Raw genomic sequence first — 20,908 nt, forward strand, 5'->3', positions numbered from 1 at the left:
TAGATTGTGTCCCAGGGACTTCTAAGTCTAAAAAGCTCTCCAGGTGACTCTGCTGCACAGTGAGCTTTGTGAACTACTGAAGTAGAGCATTTGGCATAGTAACTTATGTAGATCAGGTGTTCAGCGAGTATTTGGACAATAAATGAAATAAATATAAAAAATTTAATGTTTATGTTCATATTTTTACATTTATGTGCATATTAATCCTAATTTTATATTAGTACAGCTAGACTGTTCAGCAATTTAGAGATTGACTTAGGCTCTTTCTGCCTCCTAATCTCCAAACCTCCCACTGATTCTCCATACTGCTGTTAGACTTAATCTTCTGGAAGAGAAACCTAATCCAGTAGCATCCCTGTTTCAATGGCTCCCTACTGTCTACAGAATAAGGTCTAAACTCATTTGTGTAGCTTAAAAGGCTCTTCATGGTTTGACTCTTTCTTACTTTTTAAGGCTTAGCTCTTACTTCTTTCCACCTTATACTCTTCAATTTAGCCATATGGAACTGTTTGCGGCACACCCACTGGGTCATTCTTCAGGGCTCTTAATTCTGCCTATGATACTCTTTCATACTTTATTTACTTGGCAAATGCCTACTTATTCATTAAAAAATATTCAGTTTAAGAGTAACAGTCTCCATCCTTTGTGCCATTACTACTTATCTCTACTATAACACCCATTACACAATACTGAATTTATTTCTGTGTGAAAGCCCAGAAGCGAAATTCTATACCTTTAAACTTGAAACTCATTACCTCACTAGCTTGGGAGAGGTAGCAAACTGGATGCTGGGGAAAAATACAGAATTCTGGAAGGGAGCAGGGCAGGCAGCCAGCCCCTTATGGACCTTTCTTCCTTTGACATTATACAGAGAGAAAGAAAGGAAGACAATCTAATTTGCTCTTTGATTTTGAGAGGTTTAGAGGAGTGAGAAAGCCCTCCACTAAAAATGTCCAAGGCAGCTAGGTTATTCATTACAGTTTGGTACCTAGGGCTAAAGAAGTTAGTTTTCCAACAAGGATTTTACTTTTATAGTATTCCTCAAGGTAGCCAAATAGTAATGCCAAAGTATGATTTAATAAATGCATTTCTTTGAGGAGCAAAAACAATTCATTCCAAGTATATAACTCTCAATGGTCCCACTTAATCCTAGGGTAAATTGTAGAGTACTTAGAGGTGAATATCCTTCAAGCAATCCTCCATAAATATTATTTCTTTAATTTAAGGTTTTGATAAGTATTGATCAGTAGTGAGTCACAATTGTACTCTCTCTACAGCACTGGGAGCTCAGATATTCTTGATTCTGATATTCTGCCTTACTGTAATGCTTTAATAGTCAGCCTAGCTGTTGGTAGGACCAACAATTTTTTATGGAAGCTGAAAAGTATAATGAAGACAAGTGACTAAATAGAAGGGCATGTGACACTGCACCCTTATACTAGTTCTAGATACTGTAATTAGGACCATAGCCCCCAATCCTCACTTGTCTGGGGATGGAGATAAGACAACTTGATCCAGCATCAATGCCCAAGTGGTTCAGTTGGAGAACAAAGGAAAAGTACCATGTTGGACTTTCTAAAGGTAGCTGCAACTTAGTTATAATATGCAGCCAGATAATACTTGGTTAAGTATTATAACTCCCAGTGCGGTAGAGGGAGTTCAATTGTGACTTACTGCTGCTCAATACTTATCAAAACCATGGATTAGAGAAATATTTATCTGGGTCATAGATGAGAGAAAACGTCTGGGTCATAGGTCAGAGAAAAATTATTTTCAATTTATATTTTAAATAGGTTCTAGAACCCCTAAATTATAAAACATAATCCTATAAGCATACCATTACTAAATAAGTCTAAATAATCCTACAATAAGGGGCCTAAAGCAGGAATGTAGAAAGACAGATATATTAATAATTTGGATAGTTTAGAAAAAATTTCCAAAATTTTAAAAGTTTCCAACACACTCAAAATAGTTTGATTTTTATTACTTAAGTAATTCATATCCTAATTTATATGCACGACTAAAAAAGAAATAGCAAAAGATCTTACTATGTATTAATAATTTAGTTATATTTCATCTAGCAAAGATTCAAAGCCATAAACATTCAATGAGGACCTAAAATGTATATGGCAAAATGTCAAGTCTTACATTAAAAAGTAATGCATGATAATGATTATACAATCAAATCTGCTTAAGGCCATTATGATTTTATAATTCAGGCCTATGTTAGAGATCCCAAACCTATTTTTCTAGGTGATGACAGTTGTTAAAGATAATTTCTTTTAATGAATATAAGAAGAATAAAATATTTATTCCATTATAATTATGTCAAAATGTACATAATGTTCAATGTGGAAATAAAAGAAGCTACATAATTTCCTATAAAGTGTATCTTTTTCAGAAAAGTAAAAGTTATTTCAAATGAAATATTTCAATAGGAAGAAAAAGGGAAATACAAATTTTCCCCACCAACCCAATGCTGTGTCCAAGCTACACGTTAAAAGGACATCTCTAATTGTCACCAGAAGGTGTAAGAGAGCAGCATGCTTGAAGGTCATTTCTCTTTCATCATTTGTACCTAAGTAAGGAAAAACATATTTAAAAACATAAGATATACCTTAGAATTTTAGAATATGTATCAGAATGCTTAACAATGATAGCTAATTTTTATTATTGAGTGCTGACTATGTGCCAGGCTGTACATAAGTTGGTTATTTCATTAAGTCTATAACAACCACCCTATCAGGCAAGTTTATGATGATCCTCATTTTATGGATGAGGAGATAGTCTTAACAAGGTTAGGTAACTGTCCAAGATCAATTTGTGAATAAATGGTGGAGCTGGCATTCACACCCAGACAGCTAACCTTAGAGCTCAGGATCTTGTTGCTTCCAAAGAATATTCAATTATTTCTACTCTTGGAGGGGAAAAAAGGTCAATGATTTCCAGTTATGAAGCAAGAAGAAAATCAAACTCATAACCTGCCAACTGGTTAACATAAAGATGGAGAATCATAACATTAAAGTAATACTTTGAAACTGAGATGGACACCTAGGAACATTCCTCCAAAGATACGACACAAACAAGAGATGTATTCATAGAGACAGGCCAATTGTCTAATTAATGTTTCATGTAGTTCCAGAGTTTTTTGAAGACGACAGATTGGATCTTACTGCGTGTAAAAGTGAGACCAAGAAGACAGAATTTTAGGTCCACTGCCTTAATTTAACCAGAAAAGCTATGATTTTCTGTGTTTTATATATTAGGACCCCATGAAATATTTATTTGAACAAAGAGTTCTGCAAAAAGTTTGAAATTGCTAATCTAATCAATGAAGATCAAGACAGATACGTAGTGGTCATTGGGAATCAAAAAGCAACAGGAGAATCAATTATGGGTAGTATATCCAGTCCCTGGAAGGACTTGCAGGAACAAGTCAATCATGCCCTGGAAGGCATGAGAAGAGGGCAGAAAAACCAGATTTGGGATGATTTTTCTTCTGCCTTTAGGAGGTACTTGAACATTTCTTGGAGTGCAGGTCTGCAGCTTATGAATTCTTTCAGCTTTCATATGTCTGAAAACATCTTTATTTCATCTTTGTTTTTGTAGTTCATTTTTGCCTAGTATAGAAAACTAAGTTGATGGTTTTTCTCTCTCAGTAATTTAAAGACGTTACTCCACCATGTTTTCACTTGCATTATTTCTGACAAGAAATCTGTCATCCTTGTCTTTGTTTCTCGTATGCAGCATATTTCTTTCCCCTCTGGCTACTCCTACAATTTTCTTTTTGTTATTGGTTTTGAGCGATTTGATTATGATACGCCTTGGTGTAGCTTTCTCACGCTTCTTGTGCTTAGAGTTCATTGAATTTCTCGGATCTGTGGATTTGTAGTTTTCACTAAGTTTGGAAAGCTTTCAGTCATTTCTTCAAATATTTTTTCTGTTTACCTCCTTTTTGCCTCTCCTTTGAGAACTTTAATTACTAGTATGTCAGGCTATTTAAAGTTTTCATCAGTGTTTCATATCCCATGGATGCTCTTTTCTTTCTTTCTTAATTCTTTTGAAATTTGGGTAGTTTCCATTGCTATGCCTTCAAGTTAACTAATCTTTTCTTCTGCAATATTTAATCTGCCACTAATCCCATCCAGTTCATTTTTCACTTCATACATTGTAGTTTAATCTCTAGGAGTTTGATTTGGGTCTTTTTTATGTCTCTAATTTACTGAACATGTGGAATACAGTTATAATAAGTTTCATTGTCCTTCTCTGATAACGCTAACATCTTTGTCAGTTCTAAGTTTGTTTTGATTGACAATTCTCATTATGCGTCATGTTTTCCAGCCTCTTTTCTTGCCTGATAATCTTTGATTGGATGTCAGACATTGTGAATTTTACCCTGTTGGGTGCTAGATACTTTTGTATTCATATAAATCCTCTTGAGCTTTGTTCTGGGATGCAGTTCAGTTCCTTGGAAATAGTTGATCCTTTGGGTCTTGCTTTTATGATTTGTTAGGCGGGTCCAGAGCAGTGCTAAGTCTAGGGATAATTAATCCCCACTACTGAGGCAAGACATTCCTAAGTACTTTACTCAGCTCTATGAATGATGTGTTTTTCTAGTCTAGCTGGAGGGAACCAGCATTATTCCCTGCCCTGTGTGAAGCAGGATACTATTCCCTCTAATCCTTTTCAATGGTTTGTTTCCCCAACCTCAGGTAATTTGCTCACACATACCCTTCAGTCAGTACTCTGCTGAATACTTGAGGGAGACAGATTCTCTGCAGATCTCCAGGATTCTCTGTATGAAGCTCTCTGCTCTCTAATATTCTATCCTTTGAACTCTAGCTGCCTTGGTCTCCCCAGACTCTTAGTTCTGTTTCCTTAACTCAGATTGTCCACTGGGCTCTGCCTCAGAGGCCTCTCCCTGTGCCATGGCCTGGCAACTCTTTCAAGGGAGTAAGCTAGAACAATGGTAGGGCTCACCCCACTTCTTTCCCATCTTTCAGGAATCACTGTCCTTCATTGCTTGATGTCTAGGGTCTTAAAAACTGCTTTTGTTACCAACTAGTGCCCCGAGGAACTCAAGGTTGGGTTTGGAAGCATTTAACTGTTTTTCCAAGTTGTTTTGTTATGTTAAGGAGACACAACCAGCAACCACCCTGAAGCTAACCAACCCTCTCTACAAGAGCTGTGCCCATGACCTTGTCTTATTTTTGATGTGAAGATTTCTTCAGGAGGAGATTAAGCCTCATTACCATAATCTGCAGTGTACCTGCCTTTCTCTTTTGAATATTCATTCCCCAACCGAAATAAAAGTTCCTGCTTCCCTTTGTTCAGGGATGCCATAACTTTGGAAATGATTCCTCATGGCCTCCTATTTGCTGCAAATACACTTTACTTTGTGAGACAACTTCCACTGGTATAGAGTCTCATTTAACTCACCAGGAGGTGAGCCCACTTGGTTCAGTATCAGTTTCATGTATTTTGTCTTTGTCTATGTTTTTTTTTTAGTTATTTCTGGCAGGAGGTTAAATCCAATCCCTATTACTCCATCTCGACCAGAAGCAAAAGTCCAGGATTGACTTCAACCAATCTATTTTTTTTACTTCTCCCCTTTTTTGGGAGGGAACTATGTGGTTCAGATGCTAACAATAATAGGGTTAATTTGGTTCCTGTTATATGAATCTGTCAGGTAATATACGTCAATCAGGAACTTCACTGAGAAGCAACACCAGATGATATTTCTCACCTTTTTCTCCTTACTCAGCTGATCCTCCAGTATAGGTTTGTGGGTGCTGTATGCTGAATTACAGTTATGCCTTCATCCATGACTAATTTCTGCATCCTCTATATTCATTTTTTAATAATTTGATACAATAATCCATAAATTTATATTCTTTTAAAGACTGCGACTTTTATTTGCACTCACCTTGGCAAATGGCATCACTTATTACTTTTTCTTGTTCCTTTAAGAGGAACCTTGTTTGGTCAAAAATAACAGTGGCAAATTCCCAATTAGCAACAGGGAGAGTACAGAGGCATGCAAGTTTTTTTAAGATAGGAGTAGCTGCTGCTTCTAGGAGACAGTATGCTTGGCACTGACTATCTGCAAAAATAAAAGCATTAAAGGCAGTGCTTTTATAAGGATAGTATGCTGTTTTTGCCAGACCAATTAAACACGTTACTTTGTGGAAATCTGAACTCTATCCAAATTCTTTTGTGAGTTAAAAATCATAAGATTGTATAGAGTCTTATTTCAGGATAGTTATTCTAAATAAACTAGTAAAAACAATCCCCCCATAGAATTAGCATAATTTTATGGTTACCTTGTTTATTGGAAAGGATTTATTCAGTAACTAATTCTACATGGCAACTACGAAGAGCCATACAAAGAGAATCACATAATTTTTTGCTTTTCCCTCGACTATTAGCTTATAATCTAAGCCAAACAAATTCATAACAATGACAAATTTTTTCCAGTTTTCACTAGAATATAAATATTTAAAGATTTGCATGATCATCTAAAGGTCATAAATCAAATCAAACCAAAAGAATGAAAAGATATTCAAGAACCAGTGTCATATTTCCTTATTGATTTTAATCATGAGCATGATGTTTTTAAGCAGGCTGTTCTTTAGGAGTCAAAGAATATTCTTCTTTATAGCAGAACAGAAAAAATTTAATCAGTATAGGAATCAATAATAACTTATTTACATCACCCTGATAATGCGTAAGAGAAGAGAGAGAGCAACCATTAGCAGTTCATTTTCCAGACTGGGCACAAGAATCTGAGTTATTTGCTCTTCTCTGATGAATGTGGAGAAGCAGCAGTTTAAATGAAGGAAGAAATAACACTTAGTGGACTGGAGTAGGGCAATGGGGAGGGGCAGAGGCAGGAACAGGGCATTCCAGGATTGGAAATAACTTGAAAGTAGAAGTAGAATGAAGAAATATCTGAAACAAGTGAAGAAAATTACATGGAAAATGAGGTATGTCCTAGACACCCAGGAAAGGGCTTTCAAATTTACTTAATCTGAATGTATTTTAAAAGCATATAGCATACCTGATGCTTGAATTTCAATGATATTATCTGCTCTCTTGTCCTGATTTATGTTCTCTAGGGTTTTTTTAGTACAAACAATAGGACTTCCTTCTTGAAGAGTCAAAGAACATTCTTCTTTATCTTGAAATTCTAATAAAAAATATTAATTTTCATTGTTCAGGGAAACTTAATGTTGCTTTACTTAAAATGCTTTCTTGTAATATGATCACAGTTGTTAAAGTTCTTCTTTGAAACACATCAGTATTAAATTGAAAGACTCTTCAGGTCAATGGACTTAACACTGTGCTGGGTAGGAAGCTGAAGGGTAATACCGGAAAGAACTTGGGCATAAGATCAGTGTTTCAGTCTCAGTTCTGACACTAGCCTCAGTTTTCTCATATGTAAAATACGGATCAATGTACTTGCTTTGAATATTGTTATAGGGATTAAACAGCAAGTGCGGTTCTCAACACCTATAAGGCAGGTACTGTTCTACCTCATTTCTTTGTGATTTTCCACATACCCTTCCTTCTGCTACTAATCCTCTCCTAGGCCACAAGCCCTCCCTGTCTCCATCCTTTCTTAATTAGATCATAATTTTGCTCATTCTTTTATGGAGAAGCTAATGCTCTGAATTATGGTGCAAACATTGGTTAAAAAAGATCTCAGTTACATACAGAATTGTCACCGAGCAAGGTAAGTTAGAAGGTGGTCAAACTACTACATAAAAAGAAACTCTAGGGCCGGCCCCGTGGCTTAGCGGTTAGGTGCGCCTGCTCCGCTGCTGGCGGCCTGGGTTCGGATCCCGGGCGCGCACCGACGCACCGCTTCTCCGGCCATGCTGAGGCCGCGTCCCACATACAGCAACTAGAAGGATGTGCAGCTATGACATACAGCAATCTGCTGAGGCTTTGGGGGGAAAATAAATAAATAAATAAAATCTTTAAAAAAAAAAAGAAACTCTATGGCAAATATATATAAACATAAAGGATCACAAAAATCTGAGATCTTTAAATACTATCCGCATTTTCCCCAAGTTTTTCATTGTGAAAAATGCACTGATTGACAAAGTAATATAACTTTAAATAGACCTATAAAAGGCTGTCAGGGGCCGGCCCCGTGGCTTAGTGGTTAAATGCGTGCGCTCCGCTACTGGCGGCCCAGGTTCGGATCCCGGACGCGCACCGACGCACCGCTTGTCTGGCCATGCTGAGGCTGCATCCCATATACAGCAACTAGAAGGATGTGCAGCTGTGACATACAACTATCTACTGGGGCTTTGGGGGAAAAAAAAGGAGGAAGATTGGCAATAGATGTTAGCTCAGAGCCGGTCTTCCTCAGCAAAATGAGAAGGATTAGCATGGATGTTAGCTCAGGGCTGATCTTCCTCACAAAAAAAAAGGCTGTCATATCATGCTGTCCACAAAGAACAGGGATTCTCCTCTGCTTCTCTATGTCATGAATCTTTCCCAAGCAGCCCCCCACCATGTGGAATCCTGTCCCAGTCCAGTATAGTTTGGGACTGGGTAGGTAACTCTGCCCAATCTGGTGTTTAGTTAGTAAGCTCATTTATCTCTCAAACTAATCTCCCTTCTCCAACTTAGCCTTTATTAGTATGAGGTGATATTTTGGTATATATTTTACTTCTTATTTTACAGTTGATTCTGGAGCTAGATCTTGTATACATTAACAGCATATAGGACACTAAGACCTAAGTATGCTCTAACTCCCACATATAAATATTTCTATACTTATTTCATCTGGGTAAACTATGTCCAACATATTTTAGAATACCTATTTTTTTTTTTTACCAGAAGTGAAATGATATGACACTTTACACTACTTTTGATACGGTTATAAACTGTGAATGTAAACAGTTACAACTCAAATGGAAATTCTTTAGTAAAGTTAAAAAGAGTAATAAGCAATCAAATGGGCAAAATGTTCTTAAGTACACACTAAAATATAAGTTAAAATACTGAGATAGAACTGTCAGCTAAAACAGAACAACAAATGGCAGAATGATCAGGAAAAGTTAGAAATACCATGAATCTGTACAGACAAGTGGTAGAAAGCAAGTTTTACAAATAGTGGCTTTTCTTATAAGTTCAAATGTACTTTTTAATTTTTTTAGAAAATACATATCTACATTTATATCTATATCTATATACACATAGCTATCTCCATACATAATAAGTATCATGAATCAATAACATTTTCTTTGGCTTTGAAAAATAATATATTCTATCTGGAAGAGCTTCATTTCTTTACTTCTATAATAAATTATACATTTAGTCCTTTAAGCTGTCATAACTACGCCAAAATATTACTAAATTACCCACCATTTTTTTCATCACTGTCTGTGACTTCAGTCTTTGAGGTACAAGTCCTATATTTATTTCGCAGCATAATAAAGTCACTCAAAAGGTCCAAATCATTCTCTTGCTTTTTACCATGTTTAAAAGATCTTTTTTCAATTTTTGAAGGGGAAGATGATTCATTAGATGGTACTGTGCAGTCAAGTTCCAAGCAATCTTTATTTTCTTTATTTTGGATTGCTCTATAAACTAGTTCTAGATCATTCTTTGGGATTTCTTCTTTTGTTGTTTTTTTAACAGAGATATATTCACCAGAAAAACACAGGTCCGGTACTTCTTTTGCCAGAGATGGACTCTTTTGTGGAAGCGATAAATGATCACTTGTAGATTTCTCATTAATAAGTACAATAGGTGAGGAACAACTTTCATGTTCTAGCCATGCTGAAAACAGAAAATAAAAATATCCAAATGACTTTCATGCCTAAATGAGTGTTCTACTAAGGTATTAGGATAACTTTTAGTTTTGGGTTCTTACTAATATAATTTGATCCTCAGAAGTACTTTGTTTACTGCTTTGAAAATCAAGTTTTGATCTAAATAAAATAAATTTTTAAAGAGGATAAAAATCCAGAACCTCTTTTTCTTACTACTGGAGCTAGATTACCAGGCAAAAAAAGAATTCCAGAAAAACTCTATTGCCAATAGGCTTACAATAAGTCATAGCCTTGGAGGTAACAGTTACTCTAACGGTCAAAAACTTATGTACCAAGCAAGACACAGACCAGAAGAAAATACTTGCAATATGTATACTTGAAAAATGACTGTATACAAAAATATAAAGAACTCCTATAACTTAATATTTAAAAAGAAAGCCAATTAAAAATTTGATAAAATATTTGAACAATACTTCATATAAGATATGCACATACTGCAACATGGGTGACTCTTGAAAATATGCTAAATGAAAGAAGCCAGTCACAAAAGATGATTCCATTTATATGAAACATCCAGAATAGACAAATCTATAGAGACAGAGAATAGATTAGTGGTTCCACAGGTGGGGAAAATGGGGAGTGACTGCTAATGGGTACAAGATTTCTTTTGGGGGATAATAAAATTGATTGATATTCTAAAATTGATTATGGTGATGATTAGACAACTCTAAAATATATTAAATATACCAAAAACCATTGGGTAAACTTTAAGTGGGTGAATTGTATGTTATGTTAATTATATTTCAATAAAGTTGTTACATATTTTTTTTACAAAAGAAGATATACAAATGGCCAATGAGCATGTAAAAAGATGCTCATCATTATTAGCCACCGGGAAAATACAAATTAAAACCACAATGAGGGGGCTGGCCCAGCGGCGCAGGCGGTTAAGTGCGCGTGCTCCGCCGCGGCAGCCTGAGGTTTGCTGGTTTGGATCCCGGGCGCGCACCGACACACCGCTTGTCAAGCCATGCTGTGGCGGCATCCCATATACAGTGGAGGAGGATGGGCATGGATGTTAGCTCAGAGTCAGTCTTCCTCAGCAAAAAGAGGAGGATTGGCAGATATTAGCTCAGGGCCGATCTTCCTCACACACACAAAAAAACACCACAATGAGATACCACAACACACTCATTAGAATAGCTACAATTTAAGACTGTCAATACCAAGTGTTGACAAGGATATAGAGTAACTGGAACTCTCACACATTGCTGGCGTGAATGTACAACGGTGCAACCACTTTGGAAAAAAATTTGGTAGTTTCTTATAAAGTTAAACATACACCTACCATAAGACCCAGCAATTCTACAACTAGATACTCACTCGAGAGAAATGATAACATATGTTTACAAAAAGACTACTTCTATAAGAATATTCATAGCAGTTTTATTCATAATAGCATAAAACTAGGAAAAAAAAACCCAAGACAGTTGATAAACAAACCATGGTATAGTCATATAATGAAAAATTCCTCAGTAACAAAAGATGTGAAATAGTGATACACACAGCATCATGAGTGAATCTCAAAAATATTATGTTGAGTGGAAGAAGCTAGACACAAAAAAGGTCACATTGTATGATTCCATAAATGAAATTTTAGAACAAGGGAAACTAACATATAGTGACAGAAAGTAGACCAGTGGTTACCTGTGGTCAGAGGTAAAGGTTGGTAGAGGAGAGGTGTGGGATGGAGAGAGAATGACTGCAGAATGCAAAGGGGCACAAGGGAACTTTTTGGTGATGGAAATATTCTATATCTTAATCTTAATTCTATATCTTAATATCTTAATTCTGTATCTTAATTTGGTGATAGAAATAGTCTATATCTTAATTCTATATCTTAATTGGCTATACTTAATTAATAGGTATATACATTTGTCAAAATACAACAAACCGTACAGCTAGAATTGGTGCATTTATTATATGTAAATTATACCTCATAAAGTTTATTTGAAAAAAACTTAAATGCCTATAGGGCCAGCTAAATAATGTCAATGAGTGCAGTATATGGCCAGTGCTTAAATCATAATCTTTGGGAAGATAAATTTTGTATTTTTTTCTTCCAAAATGTAGTCTACAAACTTTTTTTTGTTTTTGCTTTTATTAGAGATATTGGCATAATAACCATTTTACTTTCCTCTTAAGTACACTAAATATAAAATAAAAGTGTAAGAGTAATGCTAAATGCCAACTAACACCTGGCCTCCATTTGTGAGCACTGGGAACTATGGTGGACTGGAGAGGGCATGGTCTGTCTAAAGTGGTGATCTGCTACCGGCCCCAGCCAATTGTTGCCATATGAGCATCTGAGTCTAGTTTTTGGAATTTGAAAGACAATCTCAAAATGCAGATCTTTTATGTGCAACCCTCCAAATTTTATTTATTTATTTATTTTAATTTTTTGTTTATTACAGTAACATTGGTTTATAACAGTGTAAAAATTTCAGGTGTACATCATTATACTTCTATTTCTGCATAGATTACATCATGTTCACCACCCAAATACTAATTACAACCTATCACCACACACATGTACCAAATTATCCCTTTCACCCTCCTCCCTCCCCACTTCCCCTCTGGTAACCACCAATCCAATCTCTGTCCCTATGTGTTTGTTTATTATTGTTATTATCTACTACCTAATGAAGGAAATCATACGGTATTTGACCTTCTCCCTCTGACTTATTTCACTTTGCATTATACCCTCAATGTCCATCCATGTTGTCACAAATGGCTGGATTTCATCGTTTCTTATGGCTGAGTAGTATTCCATTGTGTATATATACCACATCTTTATCCATTCGTCCCTTGATGGGCACTTAGGTTGCTTCCAAGTCTTGGCTATGGTGAATAACGCTGCAATGAACACAGGGGTGCATGTACCTTTACAAATTGGTGTTTTCAAGTTCTTTGGATAAATACCCAGCAGTGGAATAGCTGGATCATATGGTAGTTCTATCCTTGATTTTTTGAGGAATCTCCATACTGTTTTCCATAGTGGCTGCACCAGTTTGCACTCCCACCAGCAGTGTATGAGAGTTCCCTTCTCTCCACATCCTCTCCAACACATGTTGTTTCCTGTCTTGTTAATTATAGCCATTCTGACGGGCGTCAGGTGATATCTCATTGTAGTTTTGATTTGCATTTCCCTGATAGTTAGTGATTTTGAACATCTTTTCATGTGTCTGTTGGCCATCTGTATATCTTCTTTGGAGAAATGTCTGTTCAGGTCTTTTGCCCATTTTTTAATTGGGTTGGTAGTTTTTTTGTTGTTGAGATGCATGAGTTCTTTATATATTTTGGAGATTAAGCCCTTATCAGATGTATGGTTTGCAAATATCTTCTCCCAATTGTTAGGTTGTCTTTTCATTTTGTTGATGGTTTCCTTTGCTGTGCAGAAGCTTTTTAGTTTGATGTAGTTCCATTTGTTTATTTTTTCTATTGTTTCTCTTGCCCCGTCAGACATGGTGTTTGAAAAGATGGTGCTAAGACCAATGTCGAAGAGCGTAGTGCCTATGTTTTCTTCTAGAGGTTTCACAGTTTCAGGTCTTACATTCAAGTCTTTAATCCATTTGGAGTTAATTTTTGTGTATGGTGTAAGGTAAGGGTCTACTTTCATTTTTTTGCATGTGGCTATCCAGTTTTCCCAACACCATTTGTTGAAGAGACTTTCTTTTCCCCATTGTATGTTCTTGGCTCCTTTGTCAAAGATTAGCTGTCCATAGATGTATGGGTTTATTTCTGGGCTTTCGATTCTATTCCATTGATCTGTGTGTCGTTTTCGTGCCAGTACCATGCTGTTTTGGTTACTACAGCTTTGTAGTATATTTTGAAATCAGGGAGTGTGATACCTCCAGCTTTGTTCTTTTTTCTCAGGATTCCTTTAGCCATTTGGGGTCTTTTGTTGTTCCATATAAATTTTAGGATTCTTTGTTCTATTTCTGTGAAAAATGTTGTTGGAACTTTGATAGGGATTGCATTGAATCTATAGATGGCTTTAGGAAGTATGGACATCTTAACTATGTTAATTCTTCCAATCCAAGAGCACGGAATATCTTTCCATTTCTTTGTGTCTTCTTCAATTTCTTTCAGAAATGTTTTATAGTTTTCAGTGTGCAGATCTTTCACCTCTTTGGTTAAGTTTATTCCTAGGTATTTTATTCTTTTTGTTGCAATTGTAAATGGGATGGTATTCTTAATTTCTCTTTCTGCTACTTCGTTGTTAGTGTACAGAAATGCAACTGATTTTTGTATGTTGATTTTGTATCCTGCAACTTTACCATATTCGTTTATTACTTCTAAAAGTTTTCTGGTGGATTCTTTAGGGTTTTCTCTATATAAAATCATGTCATCTGCAAATAGTGACAGTTTCACTTCTTCCTTTCCAATTTGGATCCCTTTTATTTCTTTCTCTTGCCTGATTGCTCCGGCTAGGACTTCCAGTACTATGTTAAATAGGAGTGGTGAGAGTGGGCATCCTTGTCTGGTTCCTGTTCTTAGAGGGATAGCTTTCAGTTTTTCACCATTGAGGATGATGTTAGCTGTGGGTTTGTCATATACGGTCTTTATTATGTTGAGGTACTTTCCTTCTATACCCATTTTATTCAGAGTTTTTATCATAAATGGATGCTGTATCTTGTCAAATGCTTTCTCTGCATCTATTGAGATGATCATGTGATTTTTATTCTTCATTTTATTAATGTGGTGTATTACGTTGATTGATTTGCTAATGTTAAACCATCCCTGCATACCTGGAATAAATCCCACTTGATCATGGTGTATAATCTTTTTAACGTATTGTTGTATGCGATTTGCTAGTATTTTGTTGAGGATTTTTGCATCGATGTTCATCAGTGATATTGGCCTGTAATTTTCTTTTTTTGTGTTGTCTTTGTCTGGTTTTGGTATCAGGGTAATGTCAGCTTCGTAGAATGAGTTAGGGAGCTTCCCCCCCTCTTCAATTTTTTGGAAGAGTTTGAGAAGGATAAGTATTAAGTCTTCTTTGAATGTTTGGTAGAATTCACCAGGGAAGCCATCTGGTCCTGGACTTTTATTTTTGGGGAGGTTTGTGATTACTGTTTCGATCTCCTTACTGAAGATTGGTCTATTCAAATTCTCTACTTCTTCTTGATCCAGTTTTGGAAGGTTGTGTGATTCTAAGAATTTATCCATTTCTTCCAGATTGTCGAATTGGTTGGCATATAGCTTTTCATAGTATTCTCTTATAATCTTTTGTATTTCTGAGGTGTCTGCTGTAACCTCTCCTCTTTCATTTCTGATTTTACTTATTTGTGCCTTCTCTCTTTTTTTCTTGGTGAGTCTAGCTAAAGGTTTGTCAATTTTGTTGATCTTTTCAAAGAACCAGCTCTTGGTTTTATTAATTTTTTCTATTTTTTTTTTGGTCTCTATTTCATTTATTTCTGCTCTGATTTTTATTATTTCTCTTCTTCTACTGATTTTGGGCTTTGTTTGTTCTTCTTTTTCCAGTTCCTTTAGGTGCATGGTTAGATTGTTTATTTGAGATTTTTCTTGTTTGTTGAGATAGGCCTGTATCGCTATAAACTTCCCTCTTAGAACTGCTTTTGCTGTATCCCATAAATTCTGGCATGTTGTATTTTCATTTTCATTTGTCTCCAGGTATTTTTTGATTTCTTCTTTGATTTCTTCGTTAACCCAGTCATTGTTCAGTAGCATTTTGTTTAATCTCCACGTATTTGTGGTTTTTCTGATTTTCTTCCTACAGTTGATTTCTAGTTTCATACCGTTGTGGTCAGAAACGATGCTTGGTATTATTTCAATCTTCTTAAATTTATGGAGACTTGTTTTGTGGCCTAATATGTGATCAATCCTGGAGAATGTCCCATGTGCATTTGAAAAGAACGTGTATTCTTTGGTTTTTGGATGGAATGCTCTGTATATATCTACTAGGTCCATCTGTTCTAGTGTGTCATTTAAGGCCAATGTTTCCTTATTGATCTTCTGTTTGGATGATCTATCCGTTGGTGTAAGTGGAGTGTTAAAGTCCCCTACTATTATTGTGTTACTGTCTATTTCTGTTTTTATGTCTGTTAATAATTGCTTTATATATTTAGGTGCACCTACATTGGGTGCGTAGATATTTACAAGTGTTATATCCTCTTGTTGGATTGTTCCCTTGATCATTATGTAATGCCCTTCTTTGTCTCTTTTTACAGTTTTTGTTTTAAAGTCTGTTTTGTCTGATATGAGAACTGCTACCCCAGCTTTCTTTTCATTGCCATTTGCGTGGAGTATCTTTTTCCATCCCTTCACTTTCAGTTTGTGAGTGTCTTTAGGTCTGAAGTGTGTCTCTTGTATGCAGCATATATATATGAGTCTTGTTTTTTTATCCAGTCCACCACCTTATGCCTTTTAATTGGAGCATTTAGTCCATTGACGTTTAAAGTAGCTATTGATAAGTATGTACTTACTGCCATTTTTTAACTTTTTTTTTTTTTCTCAGTGTTTTAGTAGTCCTTCTCTGTTCCTTTCTTCTTCTATACAGAATTGATGGTCACTTTAGTTTGACCTCTGTCTGAAAGCTGTACTCTTTAACTCCCCTCCTCCCTCCTTTTATGTTTTTGATATCATATCTAACCTCTTTTTTGTGCATTTGTATCCATTACATTCTTATCATGGAAATAGATAATTTTTCCTATTTGTGGTCTTCTCTTTTCCCCTTAAATCAGTCCCTTTAACATTTCTTGTAGCACTGGTTTCTTGCTGACAAACTCCTTTAATTTTTGCTTGTCTGGGAAATTTTTGATCTCTCCTTCCATTTTGAATGATAACCTTGCTGGGTAGAGTATTCTTGGCTGTAAGTTTTTTCCTTTTAGCACTTTAAATATATCATGCCATTCTCTTCTAGCCTGTAAGGTTTCTGCTGAGAAGTCAGCTGATAGCCTTATGGGGTTTCCTTTGTATGTAACTTGACATTCTCTTGCGGCTTTTAGGATTCTCTCTTTATCTTAATTCTGGACATTTTGATTATGATGTGTCTTGGTGTGGGCCTCTTTGTGTTTATCTTGTTTGGGGCTCTCTGTGCTTCCTGTACCTGGATGTCTGTTTCCTTCCTTAGGTTAGGGAAGTTTTCATCTATTATTTCTTGAAATAGATTCTCTGCCCCGTTGTCTCGCTCTACTCCTTCCAGGACACCTATAACACAGATGTTAGTGCGCTTGATGTTGTCCCAGAGGTCCCTTAGACTGTCCTCACTCTTTTTAATTCTTTTCTCTTTTACCTGTTCAGCTCGGGTTATTTCTTCTAGTCTTTCGTCCAGCTCACAGATCCGTTCTTCTGTATCCTCTACTCTGCTTTTCAGTCCCTCTAATGAATTTTTCATTTCTAGTATTGTATTCTTCATTTCTGATTGGTTCTTTTTTATATCTTCCATTTCTTTGTTGACATTCTCACTGAGTTCATCTATTCTTCTCCCCAGATCAGTGAGCATCCTTAACACTCTTAGTTTGAACTCTCTGTCTGGTAGGTTGCTCATTTCTGTTTCATTTAGTTCCTTTTCTGGGGTTTTGTCCTGTTCCCCTACTTGGAATGTATTCTTTTGCCTCCTCATTTTGCCTCTTTCCCTGTGCTTGTGTCTACGTATTAGGTAGGTCAGCTACGTCTCCTGCTCTTGGATAGGTGACCTTATGTAAGTGATGCCTTAGGAGGCTTCCAGTGTGCTTCCCTCAGTTCTCAATGTTCCAGGGGTGACCCCTATGTGGGCTACATGTGTCCTTCTGTTGTGGCCTGTTTGCTCTCCCTGTAGGCACCCAAGGAGGCCGAGTTACGCTCCTGGCCAGCTGTTGTAATGTTCAGCTGCTTGTAGTTGTTGTGGGTCCTTCAGTCTCTTTATCAGGTGTGGGGAGCCCCAGCACAGTTGGCTGCAAGTTCTAATACCACATTTATGTTGCAGTATTTCTTTTAAGTGAGTAGGCCCCCAGCGTGGCAGGTTGTTAGGCTCAGGGCCTTACAATTGCTGTAAGCCTCTAGCCTATTAGGTCTCTTGTCAGCTCTCTGAGGATTGCAGCTGGGTGGGGCTGGCCTCAGGCACAGGAGCACCCAATTGTTTCAGGCTTTGGAAGGTGGGGCAAACCCCCTATGTGGGTCTTTGAGAAGCACAAGTCTTCTGCAGCTGACAAGCCCTGCCGCCCACAGGTCCACACACACAGTTAACAGTCCTGCCCCACGTGTGTGCCCCGACCTCCCAATGTGGACCCAGTCTCTCCACGGCGGGAGCCCTACACACTCGGCCACCGCCCCACACTCTCCACCCGCTCCTTGTGCACGCCCTGCCCCACTGAAGTCGGCTCAGTTGCCAGGCTGCAGAGAATCCAGCCACCAATCTATGCAGGCCCACAAGTTGCCTGAGGGCTTGTTGTTGGGTGGGGCCAGTCTCTAGGGTGGGCTGTCTGCCCTGGCTGAGTTGGATTAAATCGGTGCTCTAGCGGGTGGGGCAGACCCTGGGCTAGCAGGCCTCAGGGAGAACTCCAATGGCGTCTGTGTCAGCACGCCCACACCAGGCCACAACAATGGCCGCTGCCAATGTCCCAGTCCCTGGAGAGGTCTCACCCCTCACCGAGATGCACTCAGGGCCTATTAGGTGAGTCTCTTTTCACCACAGCACTGTGCACCTTTCTTTCTGGTGATTTTAGGATGCTTTCTGAAACGGGTGAGTTTGCGTGCGGGCCCTTTAAGAGCCGGTTTTAGTTTCTTTGTGAACCAGCTTTTCTGGCGGTACTCCCCAATGTTTTAGTAGCAGGCAAAGTCAGATATTATGCTGCTGGTCTCAATTGTGCTGCGTCCACAAAATGCCCACAGCGGGGGGGCTCCCTGGCTCAGGGCCCCGCGCCTCCAGGGAGGCTGTGGACCTGTGCGCTGCTCCCTGCGGCCGTGAAGCTGGCGGCTTGTGAAGGCAGCATTTTTCCTTTCCAGAAGGGTGTCTCTGCCTCTTCTACCTCAGTTAGGATTGTCCGTTGTTGCAGGAGTTCCTCTTATCCAGTTTTCAGTTCTGTCTCAGGGGTAATTTTTCCACGAGTAGTTGTAAATTGGCTGTGTCCGCGGGAGGAGGTGAGTTCAGAGTCTGCCTACGCCGCCATCTTGACTTCTGTCCTTGCAACCCTCCAAATTTTAAATGTTGGTAAATAATTAAAACACCCTATGGGTCAATAATATGTGAGCTGAATAGGACCTGAGTGCTACCAATATGCAACCTCTGAGATATTTTCTAGAGATATCCTGGTATGTTTAGCAGGTAAATAGAAACTGTTTATTATTTCACTTTCCTGATTATTTTCCTCTACTACCCTCTCTTTAACCACCCCTACCCTGACAACTTGGCCATGGGCTCCTGATACAGTTACTGCTTTTTAAACTTCAGAATTAAACTATCATCATAATTCTACGGGATATTAAGATGAATTATGTTTTATTTTAACCTCAAAATAATTACATATCATAATAGAGACTTTATGTAGTTTTACAGATTTAATATATGATTCTGGATATTTGAAGACCTCATAAAATCTTCCTCCCCTTCTTCTTTGTCTAGCAATCTGACCAAATCTCTTTTAAAATTCTTCTTCTACCATGGGTAACCATCTAGGCGTTAGGACAGACTGGTGTGCATTTGCTTGAGATAGTCTGTTTATTCTTCTTATTACCACATCCAAAGCCCTCTGTCTTCTGTCTTTGAAACATCCCTTGCTGATAACAATTCTCATCTCAACTCTTATCTCCTTAGAGCAATCTCCCAACACACACAATAATTTCTAAAATTCACTTTTTAATACATTTATTTATTCTATAATAAACTAAATGTAAACCTTCCTAACTCCTTTAAGATCTAAATTTAATTATTGCACAAAGTGATTTTAAAACAGTACATATATACCTCAAAAAGTTATAATTCAGGCTAAGTACATTCCATTTACTAAAATGGCATACAAAGCAACCAAAATAACTCAAAAGATAGATACTCAAAAGATATTTTTGGCTTCTTAAGTTGTATAAGTAAAAAATGTTAAGTGAGTAAACTTTTTGGTAATAAAGGAAGATTTTCTATTGTTGAAGAGCGATTACTAGATATTATCAAACCCTCAAAGTTCAGCTGTGACGTCCACAAATAACAGTGCTGGTTTGTGTGTAGGCTGATGTAAACAGAAACTGAGTTAGCCACTAATAATTTACAAAAGGAAACAAAGTCATTTTAATTGAAAATGGCTAGAAATTAAAAAAAACTGAGACTACAGAATTTTAGGACAGAAAAGAATTTTGGGATTAGCTTGCCAAACTTCCTCATTTTTTCAAGCGAAGCTCAAAATTATAAACTCTGGCAGAGCCAGCGCCAATATTGAACGCTGGAATTGAGTTCTATTTTCCCAATCACCTAGTGGAAAGCCAGTATCTAACATTTTCTTATTCCGAAAATGTTTACACTATTTACTATTTATGTACTCACATTCTAATTGAAGTGCTTTTGTAGGCAAAAATATCTCTATTTTCGTATCATCAGAAGATAGATCATCACGACACAAGTATGTATTTGGATGTTCCAAAGTTTCTGTCACTGTCAGATTTAGTCCTGCTTGTTTCCACCACTCTGCACTTACAGGATTAATCACAACCCTTTCTTCTTCAACAGAAAGTATCTTTTTCAAATCTGTAACTGAATATTGACTGTTGGGCTCTTCAGTTCTTGGCACTTAAAAAACAATAACAAACAAAAAAACAAACAGTCAGAATCAGTCCACAGGGCAAAAGAGATGAAAAACACAATAAACAGAACCACACTGGAAATTCCTTATGAAATAGATTTTCACACATTAAGAAAAACAGTGAAACTTGAAGTTATATCTAGTATTTCATCTTTAAGATGCTAATATTTGCAAAAGTCCAGAATATTATAGCAATAGAAGTCACATAAAAGATTTATTTCTATCTGTGGCAATATCATGAAGTTAAAATTATTCTAATGTTTAGTAGGAGATGGACCCATTATTTTGTTTGACCTTTTTAGTAACTACTGAATTAACTCATTTGAT

The 20,908-nt window shown here is 37.0% G+C and overlaps 1 protein-coding gene across 1 annotated transcript in view; it reads right to left on the reverse strand.

Moving 5' to 3' along the window:
* SHOC1 (shortage in chiasmata 1) overlaps window positions 1-20,908 on the reverse strand; it is a 78,024-nt gene that overhangs the window by 26,897 nt on the left and 30,219 nt on the right. The window contains exons 11-15 of the mRNA XM_058523773.1: window positions 20,326-20,568; window positions 9,382-9,798; window positions 7,061-7,180; window positions 5,927-6,103; window positions 2,474-2,578 (exon numbers count right to left, since the gene is read on the reverse strand). Coding sequence (XP_058379756.1) covers window positions 2,474-2,578; window positions 5,927-6,103; window positions 7,061-7,180; window positions 9,382-9,798; window positions 20,326-20,568 — 1,062 coding nt within the window. The remainder of the gene's footprint in view (window positions 1-2,473; window positions 2,579-5,926; window positions 6,104-7,060; window positions 7,181-9,381; window positions 9,799-20,325; window positions 20,569-20,908) is intronic.

This window comes from Diceros bicornis, chromosome 28, assembly GCF_020826845.1.
Source record: "Diceros bicornis minor isolate mBicDic1 chromosome 28, mDicBic1.mat.cur, whole genome shotgun sequence".
NCBI lineage: Eukaryota > Metazoa > Chordata > Mammalia > Perissodactyla > Rhinocerotidae > Diceros > Diceros bicornis.